Genomic DNA, 16,585 nt, shown 5'->3' with positions numbered 1-16,585 from the left:
TTTCTTCCTAGAGTCCCTATAATACCTTTTTCTTCTAACTTTCCCTTTATAGAAACTCTTGGTTTTGAGAGGACAAGTACCCTTCACCTCAGTCTTTTTAAGTTATTCTTGCCCTTTTGTAATTTCATAGAAACTTTAGAATTGGCTTGTCAAGCTCTTTAAAAAAGTCCTGGTGGGCATTTGATGGAATTTTATTGAAATTATATTTTCAATAATATAGCTAAAGATTCTTCAGGGTTTTATTTGTAGATATTCATATCATTTGAGAATAATGATGGTGCTGTTTTTGTCTGTTCAGTCTTGTGTCTTTCATTTCTTTCTTGTAGAATCTGGCTAGACTCCCATCATCTGTTGAAATTATGGCTTAACAAGCCACAATTGTGGACATTCTTATCTTGTTTTAACTTGAATTGGTGTCTTACATTTTACTATTATTTACTGTCATTAAGGAAGAAATTTTCTGTAGGATTTTCCAGATGTCCTTAATCAGGTTAAGGGAGTTTACATTCATTGCTAGTTTTGTTTGATTTTGTTTTACCATAAATAGGTCTTGATTTTTTTCAAATGCTTTTTCTTCATCTACTAATGTGATCTTAGGTTTTTGATATATTATCATAACATTTTTCTGTTAGAATGATAATCTCAATTTGGTTATAATATACAATATTTTATAAACATTGTCGGATTTATTTGTTACTATTTTGATTGATCAGGATGCATCTAAATTTATAAATAAAATTGGCTTATACTTTTTCTTCTTGCTGTCATCTTTGTCTGGTTTTGGTACCAGAGATTGGGTGGAGTATATGCATTCCCAGAGCTTTCCCTGTTACAACAATGATAGAACATTGGGATTAGGATCATTAGGAGACAATGATGTTCACATCAAAACACAGAGGTTCATATCCCAGTATTCCTTAACAACTGTGTAGCTAGCCTTGCAGCAAATTGTTTAACACGTGCAGCTGTAAATGAGTAAAAACAGTAAATATTTTAGCAGGTTGTGCATGCATGCACCGGCCAAGTACTCAATCAATGCTGGCTGTTATCTGTATGATTTATCATATTCTAATTGCTGCTCCCTCTTAACTGTAAGATAGGTACAGTATATTTTTATCCTTAAGAAGATTGACATCATAATTGCTTACTTCTCAGTCTGTCCAAAATACTTCCAATATCTTCGGACAAAGAATACCTTACTCTCCTTTGCTTACATAGAAAGGCTTGCACGTGATTTGGTACTCAGTTAATGTAGGAATTGAACTACAGCGGAATCAAGAAGCTGGTTGTCCTTTCTGTCCTGGCCTGAGGTGAATTACGTTAGTTGCACTGTTCATTGCCGCCATGAGCTTGTACTCTTTCTCCGACAAAGTGGGGTAACTTTGGCTTTTTGATAATTATACTGCCGATTCTGATTCTGTCCTTTTCCACTCATCCCTGAAGAATTGATGTCTCACAGGAGAAAAAAAAGATAATATTCTACACACGCGCGCGCACACAGTAACAGACACCAGTGAAGAATAAGAGGCTCATGGGTATCATCAATGCGCCAGGGAAACACATTTCAAGGGCTAGGCTGCAGAGAAGGCAAACCCGACCAGAGAGAAGGTGGTCAGTGCATTGCAGGGACCTTTCCTACTCTTCGGCTTTAAGAGTTTCCAGTTTTGGTACGGCAGGATCCCCGAGAAAACAGTGATAAACACATTTGCACAAGCCTGCGAGACAACTGGAAGATACGACTAGAGGTGAAAGGGAAGCTTTCTGCAATTTGTACGTTTTGCTGTGTTCAGGGTGCAAGTCTATTAGGAACAGATTTCCTAAGACGCTCCAGGGTACCTCCCCGGCCCCCACCCCTTCTGCCGGAGAGCTTCCGATTTGTCGGAATTTTCTGGGCGCCGCCTCTTTAAGGGGCGCGCGGGGCGCGGCGCGCACGCGCACTGGTTGTGGGCCTGAAGAACCCGGCTTCTGGGCGCTGTGCGTCAGGGTTCGTGTCTGCGGAGTTGGGCGTTCCCGCAGCCGGCGAGTTTCCTGCTTTTCCCGGGAGCCCGGCGGTCCTGAGCTGGGAGCGAGGACCCAGGCTCCGGAGCTGCAGGGCAGGAGTCCGCGTATCCTCTTTCTCCGGTTCCGGCCGAGGCTAAGTCGCGGGGGGCCGGGCCCCAGCACGCTCCCCATGGCTGGGCCGCGGGTGGAGGTGGACGGCGGCATCATGGAAGGGGTGAGTGCCGAGCAGGAGGCCTGGCGCGGTGCGGCTGCCGCACGGGCTGCGGCGGAGGGCTTGCGGGTCTAATCTCTCTCTTCTTTCGGCACCAGGGCGGGCAGATCCTGAGGATGTCTACGGCCCTGAGCTGTCTGCTGGGCCTCCCTTTGCGGGTGCAGAAGATCCGAGCCGGCCGCAGCACGCCGGGCCTCAGGTAAGTCGGGGCGCCGGGGAGTCTGGTCGTGGGACTAGAGGATGGGTGGGTGGGACGAGGGGAGAAGAGGGGACAGGCCGTGGGACTGGAGGGTGGGGGTCTGGCGCCTGGCTAGGGATTGGGGGAGAAGAGGGGATAGGCCGAGGGACTGGAGGGTTGAGGGGGTGGTGCGCAGGGCCGGGGACTGGGGGAAAGGAAGGGACAGGCCCTGGGACTGAAGGGTGGGTGGCGGGGAACAGGCCATTGTTGGGGGGCAGGCGGGCGGGACGTGGAGCTGATGGTGATGCTAAGATCCCTGCCCTAGGATTGAGGACTCTGCGGCCCAGGGATGGTGCTGTGACCTCGGTAACTGGGCTTGGGTGCTTTTGAAAGCCTCAAGGAGCAAATTCAGAAAATAGGTCCATGTTTTCTCTGTTTAGCTAAAGTTGTCTCGTTTCCTGATGAGTTATATTTTAAAATGTTTCCCACCTCATCGGTCATTACAAGTACTCGGAAAGCTCGTACCAGCCGGCAAGGTAGATCAGGGCAGAACAGCTTCTGGGGCCAAACAAAAATTCCACTATTTTAAACCGGGCCTTTTTCTGCGTTCGCACGTTTTAGTCTCATAAAGAGCCTGAGATGCCTATTTCCGGCTTTCATTCAGACCTCTAGGAAGCTGTGGATAGGACGAGGATTATCCGTTGTGAAGAGGGGAAAATGTTGACAGTTGACCGTGTTTCATCTGGAAGCTAGGCATACCACTAATTTAAGTCATGGTGAAGCCAAACTGATTCCTTTGTGCTTGTACTTTGTATATATTTCCTTCTAGCGGATCAGCTGTCTCTTAGTTTTTTATTCAGACTCCATGTTGAAATTATTAAAAAACAGTTACTGCTACGTGTGAACAGTAGTTCTCTTTGTCATGGCAGTAGTTTGCAGTAACCCATTTCATCAATAGGGAAATTAATTCATTAAGGCTGTGTTACGTACTTTATTAGTTTTCTAGGGCTGCAATAACAAAATACCACAGACTCTGTGGCCTGAACAACCGAAAATTGATTTTTGCAGTTTTGGAGGCTGGAAGTCCAAGATGAAGGTGTTGGTAGGGTTGGTTTTCTCTGAGGGACCTAAGGGAAGATTCTGTTCCAGGCCTCTCTCTTTGCCTTGAATATAATCAGCCTCTTGCCACCTCTTCCCTGTGCTCATGCCTCTGTACATATGCCCTGCTGGTGTGTCTTAATCTTCCCTTTTTGTAAGGACACCAGTGAGAATGGGCTGGGGCTCATTCTGACTGCCTCTTTTAACTTAATGAGCTCTTTAAAGGCCCTATTTCCAAATACAGTCACATTGTGAGGTACTTCAGCATATGAAATTTAGAGGATCACATTTCAGCCGGTAACAGTTATGTACATTACTCAGTGAAGTGCAAGTGAGACTGATGGCACTTGGGTTGTTTTATTAGTTTTACTCTTTTGTTTGCTTCTAATTTGCAACAATATTATCAGCATATGTGTTTATAGTTAAAGTAACATGTGGAAGGAACCCTTAAAAAGATACCTACCAGCAGGTAGTCCAGGTGCCTAAAAAACCAGAAGGACACTCTGGCACTTACTGTGGTTAGACCTTGCTGTTTTCTTGCCATTGCAGTTTTATAAATGTGTCATAAAGTGTGGGGATATAGGCAGTCTGAATGCACACGTTTTGATGCAGTATTATGACCTGAAGGCCTCAACATTTATCTGGACTGGAAATGATTCGAGATTTGTGTGATGGGCAACTGGAGGGGGCAGAAATCGGCTCAACAGAAATAACGTTTACACCAGAGAAGATCAAAGGTGGAGTCCACACAGCAGATACCAAGACAGCAGGGTATGTGTCACTTACATTCCATTTTACTATATGTTTTTGAATTAGACCTGGATACAGATACAGGTACTACCACTTCCTGGACAAGTTGCTTAACCTCTTTGAAGCTTGTTTTCCTCACTTTTAAAATGGACATAAAACACATTTCAGAGTTAGAGATCCTGTGTAAAGTTTCAAATACCTAATTGCTTATTAATTGTAGCTGTTACTGTAGTTATTACTGTACCTATCTAGAATTTTCTCTCATGTATCAGTTCAGTTGCTCAGTCGTGTCTGTCTGATGCTTTGCAACCCCGTGGACTGCAGCACTCCAGGCTTCCCTGTCCATCATCACCAACTCCTGGAGTTTACTGAAACTCATGTCCATCAAGTCGGTGATGCCATCTAACCATCTCATCCTCTGTCATCCCCTTCTCCTGCCTTCAGTCTTTCCCAGCATCAGGGCTTTTCCAATGAGTCAGTTCTTCACATCAGGTGGCCAAAATATTGGAGCTTCAGTATTAGTTCTTCCAATGAATATTCAGGACTGATCTTTAGGATTGACTGGTTTGATCTCCTTGCAGTCCAAAGGGACTCTCAAGAGTCTTCTCCAGCACCACGGTTCAAAAGTATCAATTGTTTGGGGCTCAGCTTTCCTTGTAGTCCAACTCTCACATCCATACATGACTACTGGAAAAACCATAGTTTTGACTATACAGACCTTTGCTGGGAAAGTGATGTCTCTGCTTTTTAAAATGCTGTTTAGGTTGGTCATAGCTTTTCTTCCAAGGAGCAAGTGACTTTCAATTTTATGGCTGCAGTCACCATCCACAGTGATTTTGGAGCCCAAGAAAATAAAGTCTGTGACTGACTTCCCATCTATACATCTTCTCTCATGTATAGTATAGCATATTTGTTTCTTTAGTTTTTATTATTTAGAAAATGAATATCTGAAAGCACCTGTACTTTTGTGCTTTGTAGTGATAAGTAGTCTTTATGGTGTAGTCTGTTTAGTTCTTGGTTTGCAGCTAATTATGAACCATATTTTACTTTTAGTCTAGGTATTTTTGTCCTCTTAATAGAGACTTATGCAACTATATATAGAAATTTTTGTATGTGATCTTCTTTTTATCCTCATTGAAAAATGGATATTTAACAATTAAGTTGAGCCTTTATTATTTTCCAAAAATCTCTCCTTTTATTGATAAAATATGGAGAACAGTTTTTGTGTTTTCTGTGTTATTGGCTGATGGCTATTGTAAGCAGCATCTTTTTACCAAAATCTTATACATTTACTAGGAAATTTGATAAAATAAGGAATAGTATTGTAAATGTGATGCCAGTTTGTTTCAGAAATGACTGTTTCAGTAGATTATGATTTTTTTTTAGCTTAAGGAAATGTTTAGTGACAATTGAGGTTTCAGTTATGATGTGAATAGATTTATGTTAAAAAAGGCCTCTCGTAGGCCTTAGGTGAAGGTTGCCAAATGATAACTTTCTTAAGGGGATTAAACCATTCTGAAGTATCTTTATTTTGGGGGCCTCCAAGATCACTGCAGATGGTGACTGCAGCCATGAAATTAAAAGATGCTTACTCCTTGGCAGGAAAGTTATGACCAACGTAGACAGCATATTAAAAAGCAGAGACATTACTTTGCCAACAAAGGTCCATCTAGTCAAAGCTATGGTTTTTCCAGTGGTCATGTATGGATGTGAGAGTTGGACTATAAAGAAAGCTGAGCACCGAAGAATTGATGCTTTTGAACTGTGGTGTTGGAGAAGACTCTTGAGAGTCCCTTGGACTTCAGGGAGGTCCAACCAGTCCATCCAAAAGGAAATCAGTCCTGAGTGTTCATTGGAAGGACTAATGTTAAAGCTGAAACTCCAGTAGTTTGGCCACCTGATGTGAAGAGCTGACTCATTTGAAAAGACCCTGATGCTGGGAAATATTGAAGGCAGGAAGAGAAGGGGATGACAGAGAATGAGAGGCTTGGATGGCATCACTGACTTAATGGACGTGAGTTTGGATAAACTCCAGGAGTTGGTGATGGACAGGGAGGCTTGGCATGCTGTAGTCCATGGGGTCACAACCAGTTGGACACGACTGAGTAACTGAACTGAACTGAAGTATCTTTCTTATTTCAGGCATTCTTTTGTTCAAAAAGAGGGGAAAGTTATAGTTAGCCAACTATCTAAAACTTAGCGAACACAGAATCATAGAATTTTGAATCTGTAGGAAAGAAGATAGAAACCATGTATTCCAACCCTTCCTTTACTTTGTGAATGAGAAAATGAAGACGCAGAGGTCATAGAGTCAGGGTCAGAACTAGAATTAGAATCTAGACTTTCTGGCTTCTAATCCACAAGAATGTATGAGAAATGAGTTTAAAGTTGATAATCCACTTCCCTTCAGTAGACTAAAACAAGCTTATTTCTAGCAACAAAACACATCTTACATAAGTGAATTAGAGCATTTTCATCCCTAATTGTGATTATAGTACTATGTTTTTTCAAATGTCTACCTTTGTCTTTGCAGTTCCTTGTGTGTGTGTGCTTAGTCACTCAATCGTGTCCAACTCTTTTCGAACCTGTGGACTATAGCCCACCAGGCTCCTCTGTCCATGGGATGCTCCAGGCAAGAATACTGGAGTGGGTTGCCATTTCCTCCTCCAGGGGATCTTCCCTATTTAAGAGATTAAACCTGTGTCTTCTGCATTGGCAGGCAGATTCCTTACCACTGAGCCACCTGGAAATCCCTTGCAATTCCATATGTTTTTAAAATTAAGGTTTTCTTTACTCTTCTTAGACTCTGATTTTATTGGGTGGAAGAGAAACACTTTAACTGTATTGGGTTTCTCAGAGGGTATAAACACAAGTTCAGCAGTTGTAAACCTATGGTTTATGGTAAACTGAACATTTCCAAGTCTTTTTCACTTGCCCCTAGGCTTAACTCCTAAAAAGAGGGATTATATTATATGCAATTTCTCTTACAGTGCCTAACATTACACAGTGTTAAGTATTTACTGAATTAATAAAATACAATATCAGTGATAGAGACTGTATAATTCAGTACCCATGCATCATTCCCATAGGACAGTTAAATGAAGGCTATCTTTTGGTATGTAGAGGCTATGTTGGCATTCCCTTTCAAACTATGCAGTCTGTGTATTAATATGATTGTTTTCTCCTGACTTTGGAGAAGGGAGATGATAGCTCTTTTAGGAAATATGACCATTTTATTTCATAAAATGCTACATATTCTATAATTATTTCTTATGATTTCTCACATTATTTGATTCTAAGGACCAAAACAGTAGCTACCCTGGTGGCTCAGTCCGTAAAGAGTCTGCCTACTATGTGGGAGACCCGGGTTCGATCCTTGGGTCGGGAAGATCCCCTGGAGGAGGAAATGGCAGACCACTCCAGTATTCTTGCCTGGAGAATTTCAGAAGTGCCTGTGGGCTACAGTCCAGAGTTGGACATGACGGAGTGATTTTCACTTCACTTTCTAGAACCAGACAGAGTTGAGTTGTAGCAAGGATTATCTCCTGAGAAGTTTTTTTGATGTGAAATATTTGGCTGTCAGTCCTTTAAAATATTACTCTGTCTTATCACAAATGCCATGATGGTAGGAACTCTATCTTAATATATGGAATGATCCCTTGTGCATGGTGGAGACTCAGGTACAGTCATTAGAATATTTGCAGACCTTGACAGTTTTGAATGCAATTACATAAAGTGTTACTTTTAAGAATCCGTTTATAAAAACATTGTAAAGATGCTTTTATTTTTAATTCTTTTTAATTTATTTGTAATATAAACAAAAGTATTAGAACTTAACCTACAATCACACAGTGGGCTTCCATGGTGGCTCAGTGGTAAAGAATCCACCTGCAGTGCCGGAGATGCAGGATCAGTTCCTGGGAGGGAAAGATCCCTGGGAGAAGGAACTGGCAACCCGCTCCAGTATTCTTGCCTGGGAAATCTCATGGACAGAAGAACCTGGTGGGCTAACAGTCCATGGAGCTGCAAAAGAGTCGGACATGACTTAGCAACTAAACAACAACAAAGGTCATATAGCTAATATATTTAGTATTGTATTCAAACCCAGATTTGCTTATTATTTAAGGCCAGTTCCTTCTATTATGAAATATCAAGCTTTCTTTTAAGATTTAGGATGTTATCATTCAGTCAGTGGGAGTGTCTTTTAACTTTAAAGTTGAGGGCATGTCAGTTGTTGAGAAGGCAGTGGCACCCCACTCCAGTACTCTTGCCTGGAAAATCCCAGGGACGGAGGAGCCTGGTAGGCTGCAGTCCATGGGGTCGCACAGAGTCAGACACGACTAAAGTGACTTAGCAGCAGCATGTCAGTTGTCTGTGCTTCAGCTGATGGTAATATGTAGTAATGTCTCTTGAGACTTCAAAATGAAAACACAGCTAAGCCTGTTCTGCCTTCTCCTTAGGAGTGTCTGCCTCTTGATGCAGGTCTCAATGCCCTGTGTTCTCTTTGCTGCTTGTCCATCAGAACTCCGTTTGAAAGGTGGGACTAATGCTGAAATGGCACCACAGATTGATTACACAGCCATGGTAAGAGCTTTTGTTACTACTGACCAACTAAGAGGATCTCATATAGTCTTCTCAAACTCCATTCTCTGTTTAAATACATCCTGAGTGTTTTTGTGTACATACTTCTTTATTTCTTAATGGAGTCTGGTTCTATTGTGGGAGAGGATAATTTTAGATTGTGTGTTATATCTTAGGACAGTGTTCATAGTGAATTCTTTAAAAACCTCATGTACATTAGATTATTTATAATGCATATACCATATTTTACTTATCATATAAGTTATTTTCTGAATATAGGGATTATAATTTGGAAGAAAAACTCAAAATAAGAATTAAATGCTATGTTTGAAAGGATTGGTGAGGATATGAAGAAATTGGAACCTTTGCACACGGTTGATGGGAATACAAAATGGTGCAGCCATCATGGAAAACAGCATGGAGGTTCCTCAAAATATTAAAAAGGAAACTACCATATAATCCAGCAGTCCCACTAGGTATTATCCAAAAGAGTTGAAATCAGGATCTCCAAGAGCTATTAGCATTCCCATGTTCATTGCAACACTATTCATAAAAGCCAAGATGTGGAAACAACCTAAATGTCCATCGACAGATGAAAGAATTTAAAAAATGAGGCATACAGAAAACATATTAGAAAAATTTATTTAAAGAAGTAGTGTATGCACACTGAAAGATAGTCTCTGAAGGTAGTAGCCACTGTTAATAGTTTATTTCTTTAAATTTTCTTCAACAGATTTTCTATCTATACATTTACTATTTTTATGTATCCATGGGAATATAGGGAATAAAGCTAGGGATATACCTTTATCCCTATTTATCTGTCTATCTGGCCCACTACTTGTCCTTGTAAATAAAGTATTATTAGAAATTTTAAAAAATGTGTTATATATGTACAGTGGATGACTAGCATTAAAAAAGAAATTCTAGATTATGTGACAGCACAGTGGAACCTTGAGGATGTTGTGCTATGTGAAATGAGGCAGTCAGATAAAGACAGTTACTGACATGATTCCACTTACATAAGATAGCAAAAGAAGTTAAGTTATGGACTCAAAGAATGGAATGGTTACTAGTGGAAGAGGGAAACTGGGGAGTTAATAATCAATGTGGGTAAATTTTCACTTAAGTAAGATGAATACGCTTTAGAGATCTGTTGTACACATTCTAAGTTTTTGTCAACAGTATTATGTTGTACTCGTAAAAATGCGTTAAGAGAGTAAGAGCTCAGGTTAAATGTTCCTACCATAATAAAAAAATTTTTTTAAATAACTACCATATTTTGATTATGAATTTTTAGAAAGTAAAATTCAGTATTGGCATGCTTATATAACTTGTGGGAGGGGAAGGTGGTATCATCATTTTCCCCTAGGTTTATTAAGGTGTAGTTATTTATACTAGAACTCACCTTTCTTAATGTGAGGTTCTTTGATTTCTGATGTATGGTTGTGAATCTGCCACCACAATGATGATAGAGAATTACTGTAAAAAAATTCCCTTATCCCTCTTTCTAGTCAGTCCCACCCCCTCTGGCCCTGGCAATCAGTGATCTGTTGTCTCATAGTTCTGCCTTTTTTCAGAGTGTCATATAAAGGAATAATACTGTATATATAGTCTTTTGAGTCTTTTTTTTTTTCAGTTATAATAGCATCTGTTTAGGGGGAGGAGAGTGGAGGAGGGATGGATTGGGAGCTTGGGATTAGCAAATGCTAATTGTTATATGTAGAATTGATAAACAACAAGGTTTTACTGTATAGCACAGGGAACTATATCCAATATCCTGTGATACACATAGTGGAAAAGAATATGAAAAAGAATGCATATATATATATATACACACATATAACTGAATCACTGCTGTATACTAGGAATTAGCACAGCATTGTAAATCAGCTCTACTTAAATAAAATAAATTAAAAAATACATCCGAGAGTTACCCATGTTGCTTGTATCAGCAGTAAAAGCTAAATAGTGTTCTATTATATGGATGTTTATCTGTTCATCAGTTGAAGGACATTTGGACTATTTCCAGTTTTTTGCACTTACGAGTAAAGTTACTGTAAACACATCCAGGTTTCTCATCTGGACATCAGTTTTGGTTTCTCTTGGGTAAACAGCTACAGAGGATTTGCTCAGTTGTAACAGTGAATTTATGTCTGACTTGATGAGAAACTGCCAGATTGTTTTGGCATCCAAGGTGGCTTCGTTGTTTTGCATTTTCACCAACACTGTAGGGGAGTTTTAGCTGTTTTTCATCCTTCCCAGCACTTGATATTCTCAGCTTTTAATTTTTTTTTTCCATTTTAATAGATGTTATAGTCTTTGAAAATTCAGTTTGATGGGATATATAATGAAAATTAATCTCTGTTCACCTAGCAATTTCACTTTAAGGAAATGACCCTAATTAAACATTATAAAATGCAGCAAAAGATAATGTTAAAGGTATTAGAGCAGGGTGCTGTGTACTATAATTATTGTTATATATATAGTTATATAATAATGAAAACTTGGAGAATGGTTATATAAATTATGCTGGATTGCCATGTAATCATTCAAATTTTTTAGGAGGAATATTTTATGATGTTGGGAAATGCTTTTATTTATAATGTTAAATGAGGGAAAAAGGATAAAATATTGTATATGTAGTGAAATTTCAACTGTATAAAAAAAATTGAGAGAACAGGATGGAATGCTTTTCAGCACCCCAGATTTCTTATGGTACGTTACATTAAGGTTAGGAAATGGCTTCTGAAGTAAAACTGCAAGGATCAAGAATCCTGAGTTCTGGGTTTTGTTATGTTTTTTTTTTCCTCATTAAATAGGCTTGCACAGCCCTTATTAGTTAAATGTTAAACTTCTAATTTTAGCTGCATGTCATTTATTTTATTTAAAAAATAGAATTAGCCTTCACATTTTTATATCAATGTTTATCTACTGTGCTTCATTATAACCTCAGTACAGAGCACATTTGTTTACTAAGTATACTTGTTGAATCAGCAAATACTGGTATTTAACAATAAATTGATTTTTCAGGTTTTCAAGCCAATTGTTGAAAAATTTGGTTTCACATTTAATTGTGACATTAAAATGAGGTAAGGTGCTTATTTCTTAACCCTCTGAGCCATTACTTGTGCTGAAAATAGTGGAAAAGTTAGATCCTGGAGAACTGTCTTTCTGTAGTCCATTTAATACATTTTTTATAGGAAATAATAGTATTTTGTGGCTTAAAACAATAAACAGCAGGGGTGTGGGTACTTGGAAGCAGCTGCATGCTATGTTTGATGTTTGTTTTGGCAGAATATTTTTTGAGGGAATGGCTGCACCCAGTGTGGAGTTATCTGTGTCGGGCGCAGACTGGGTGCTCACTGTGTGCAGACTCCTGGAGTGGGGAACTGCAGGGTCCTGAAAGGGCTTCTCTTCCACCATGCAACCAGAATTCTTTTCCTAGGAGACACATTGGGCATTCAGGTTATTTTTCTTATAAGGCTTGCCTTCTGCCACAGAGTAGCAAGGCCACATTTCTTGGTTCTTGGTGTGGCATTTAAGTGTTTTGCAGTCTTATTCCAATTTACCTTTCTAGCTATATTCTCCCTCCCCTCCTTTCAGCATACCATGTATTCTAGCTACATGATTGCTGCCATTCCCTAAATATACTTTGTACCTTCAGACTCCCATACTTTTGTTCATGTTTTTCTTCTCCTTCTAAAACTTGGAAATTCTGTATCTCTTGAAAATGAAACTTGTAATTTCTTGTGTGAATTGTCAGTGATTGTGCCTCAGTTGGAATTCATAGTTGCACCTCTGTTTTAGTCCTCTTCACAGCCTGACGTGTGTTCTAGTTACACGTGAAGCCCATCTTACCAGATGGGGAGTTCTTTGTGGATAGGAGTATTGTCATTCTTATCTATGTGTTCTTAGCATCTTCTGGACAAAGACAGTAAGTAATGTGAGTCAAAATTTTATTCAGAGAAGGCAGTGGCACCCCACTCCAGTACCCTTGCCTGGAAAATCCCATGGATGGAGGAGCCTGGTAGGCTGCAGTCCATAGGGTCGCTAGGAGTCGGACACGACTGAGCGACTTCACTTTGACTTTTCACTTTCATGCACTGGAGAAGGAAATGGCAACCCACTCCAGTGTTCTTGCCTGGAGAATCCCAGCGACAGGGGAGCCTGGTGGGCTGCCGTCTGTGGGGTCGCACAGAGTCGGACATGACTGAAGCGACTTAGCAGTAGCAGCAGCAACAGCAAAATTTTATTAATGGTTCAGCTACTAAATATTCATCATATATTTATTGAGCACCTATAATGTGCCAGACATTGTTTTAGGGCACTGGAATATAGCAAGAAGAAAATAGACCAAGCTGCTATCATTAAGTAGCTTTTATTCTAAAACAGCACTGGTTGAATAGAACCTTCTTCTTCATTTAGCTGTCCCGGGTCCTAGTTGTGGGATGTTAGATCTTTTAGGTGTGGCATGTGGGATCTAGTTCCCCGTCCAAGGACTGAACCCCAGCCCCCTGCATTGAGGGCATGGAGTCCCCCTGCATTGAGGGCATGGAGTCTTAGCCACTGGACCACCAGAGAAGTCCCTGAATAGAATTTTCTGCACTAAGGGAATTGTTCCCGGTCTGTCCAGGATGATAATCATTTGCTACATATGACTGTTGAGCACTTGAAATGTGGCTAGTTGGACTGGGGAGCTGAGTTTTAAATTTTATTAAATTTAAATAAGGAATTTTCTGGCAGTCCAGTGGTTAGGACTCTTCACTTTAACTGCTGAGGGCACAGGTTCAGTCCTGGATGAGGAGCTAAGATCCCCTCAAGTCTTGATGTGTGGCAAAGAAAATAAATACATAATTTTAGCTCATTATTGACCAGGGATTTTTGTAGAAACCTAACACCTGTGGCTGGCAGTTTTTATTTTGGCTGGATAAAAATTAATTTTGTTATTTTACTAACATTTCGTGGGCTATTACATTCAGTAGTTACACCTGACACACCTGTTGAGTCTTCTAGTTTTTGTGAAATGTTGTCTGCAGTCCACTCTTCTGTAGAAGCAAAGGAGCATTCTCTAGCACCAGGAGTTTCATTTTCATTTTCTGTATCAGAATGAATCACTAAGATTATTTATTGGCTTTTGTCTGATATTCACATTGTCTGAATCAGAACTCTATTCTGAGGAACTGTCCTCTTCTGAGACACTAGTGTATATGTCATGTGGACAGTCAGAGAAAGTATCTGCATAAAATTTACCAAAAAATTTTTCACTCAAAATTTTATGATATGTCATTTTCAAAAAATTTACATGTATAATATTCATAGGGTAGAAACAAAAGCTTAATGGAGCAAAATGTGAATGATAACAACCATCACAAGTTGTATAATGAACCCTTCATCAATTTTAAGCTCTAACAGCTTCACACACTGATGTTAATTGTATCACTCTCTAAAATGAATTGATAGGCCTCTGGTCAATACTGTTCTGGTAACAAAAGATGGATTAACATATCTCTGGTCAATAATGGGTTAAATAGTCACATGAACTGGAGTCTTTCTTGCCTGGGAAATCCCATGGACTAAGGAGCCTGGTGGGCTACAATCCATGGGGTCACAAAGAGTTGGACATGACTTAGCAACTAAACAACAACAAGCCCTGAGTCTACCATATGGGAAAGCACAAATCTAAAACATTATTTAGAAATGTAAAACATGAATTATATAGTTGGTATTACTCACATGTTATTTTATTGTAAATATTGAGCTTTATTTTTTTGTCATGCAGTCAGTTTATGTGTTTTATCATACTTTTCACAGGGGCTACTACCCAAAGGGAGGTGGTGAAGTGATTGTCCGAATGTCGCCAGTTAAACAGTTGAGCCCGATAAATTTAACTGACCGTGGCTGTGTGACTAAGATATATGGAAGAGCTTTTGTTGCTGGTGTTTTGCCATTTAAAGTAAGTTGTCTAATTCACTTTACTGTATAAAGTAACACAACATTGCAAATCAACTATACTCCAATAAAAAAATAAAATAAGGTATCAAAAAATAAAGTTGTCTAGATGATCTTAGAAGTATGTGTTTGTCTTGATAAGTATTATATCATCTAAATTTTGAAATTATTGAGATAATTTTTAAATAAATCTTTTCATTGAAAGTTTTTCTTAAAATTCTGTGCTTACTTTACTCTTTAAAATTGAGTTTTTATATGATGCATGTAAAAATGATTAATTCTCTGTCTTTGAAGGCTTGAAAGCAGCTGTCAAAATAATTATTAATTTATTCTATTTTTTTGTCTTACCAAAATAGGTAGCAAAAGATATGGCGGCAGCAGCCGTAAGATGCATCAGGAAGGAGATTAGGGATCTGTATGTTAACATCCAGCCTGTTCAGGAACCTAAAGACCAAGCTTTTGGCAATGGAAATGGAATAATGTGAGACAATATACTTTTTCCTGGATGTTGGTTAAGGGCACCCTGAAATAGTTATCCTATTTAATAAAATGTTTGTCATTTTAAAATTTGTAGTTTTAAGGCATATTTTTTAAGGGTATTCCTACCTAAAACAACAGTATGATGAATTATGATAATTTTATTCTGAATTTTTTTCTGAGGATGGTTTACTTTTTACTACACTATCAGAGCCTTTTTGTTTATATAGTGAGCTTAAATGTTTAAGCTAATCAGAAGTTAGCCTTTGAAGATTATCCTATGAGAAATATTTCCAGTTGCTTTTCTGTATCTCAAGTGTGAATTCAGTTTACAAGTAAATATTAGATGTAGCAAAGGTTGACTTAGAAAAGAAATATTGTATATTTTCCCATTAGGAGTTATTAAGTGTTATAAAAATCCTTTAATATTTTTAAAGAATAAAACTATCTTTTGTGAATATTTAACTTTTAAACACTTTTTCATAGCTTCTATTAAGGAGTTTAAAGTAAATGCATTTTCTGCATATAATACTGTTCTGAAAACTATTGATATAAAAGAAAACCAAACATCTCTGTAGAAACACATTTACATTTAAGATTATCAGTATAGCATGCCTCTGAAATGGTGTCACTTAGTGCTGATGACATGATTTCTGGGAAGACCATTCCTTACCTGTGTGTGAATCAGAATCTGGTGTGACTTCTTGTCAGAAGTGCTGAAAGATACTAATGCCCTGATGACAATGGAGAACGCTAATCATGTTGCTCTCTGTATGAAGAATTTCAATTTTGCAATATCCTAGCCAGATCTAATGCTGTGTATTTAACAGTCACTGTTCTCCTGTGTTGTATTTGCATGTAATACTAGAATATTTATAGCACAGATAGTAATACTGTTTTCCCCTTATACAGCATCATTGCCGAGACGTCCACTGGCTGTCTGTTTGCTGGATCGTCGCTTGGTAAACGAGGTACAGATAAATGAAGGGCACACTGTTCCCAGTTCTGGTGTACAATTCTTTAATCATTCTTTAATTATCTGTCAGGATTAGAATATTATAGAATTATGGATGACAAGTTAAAAAGGAAATGGTTCAATTCAGTTCACTTCAGTCACATAGTTGTGTTTGACTCTTTGCAATCCCATGGACTGCAGCACGCCAGGCCTCCCTGTCCATCACCAACTCCCGGAGTTTACTCAGACTCATGAACATTGAGTTGGTGATGCCATCCAGCCATCTCATCCTCTGTCTTCCCCTTCTCCTCCTGCCTTCAATCTTTCCCAGCATCACGGTCTTTTCAAATGAGTCAGTTCTTCACATCAGGTGGCCAAAGTATTG

At 39.1% G+C, this 16,585-nt stretch overlaps 1 protein-coding gene across 2 annotated transcripts in view; it reads left to right on the top strand.

Moving 5' to 3' along the window:
• The first annotated feature begins 1,899 nt into the window (after positions 1 to 1,899).
• The window catches only part of RTCA (RNA 3'-terminal phosphate cyclase), a 28,192-nt gene continuing 13,506 nt past the window's right edge, over positions 1,900 to 16,585 (top strand). The window contains exons 1-8 of one of the 2 annotated variants that reach the window (XM_061411063.1): positions 1,900 to 2,215; positions 2,311 to 2,411; positions 4,116 to 4,259; positions 8,699 to 8,822; positions 11,850 to 11,908; positions 14,631 to 14,772; positions 15,125 to 15,249; positions 16,158 to 16,216. In XM_061411063.1, the coding sequence (XP_061267047.1) occupies positions 2,171 to 2,215; positions 2,311 to 2,411; positions 4,116 to 4,259; positions 8,699 to 8,822; positions 11,850 to 11,908; positions 14,631 to 14,772; positions 15,125 to 15,249; positions 16,158 to 16,216 (799 nt within the window). In that variant the 5' untranslated portion in view covers positions 1,900 to 2,170. Of the gene's footprint in view, positions 2,216 to 2,310; positions 2,412 to 4,100; positions 4,260 to 8,698; positions 8,823 to 11,849; positions 11,909 to 14,630; positions 14,773 to 15,124; positions 15,250 to 16,157; positions 16,217 to 16,585 lie in introns of those variants that run through there. The other variant, XM_061411064.1, reaches the window with a different exon arrangement.

This window comes from Bos javanicus, chromosome 3 (genome assembly GCF_032452875.1).
Source record: "Bos javanicus breed banteng chromosome 3, ARS-OSU_banteng_1.0, whole genome shotgun sequence".
Classification (NCBI taxonomy): Eukaryota; Metazoa; Chordata; class Mammalia; order Artiodactyla; family Bovidae; genus Bos; species Bos javanicus.
Note: the sequence above shows the minus strand (reverse complement) of the source record. Positions and strands in the feature narration are given on the sequence as shown.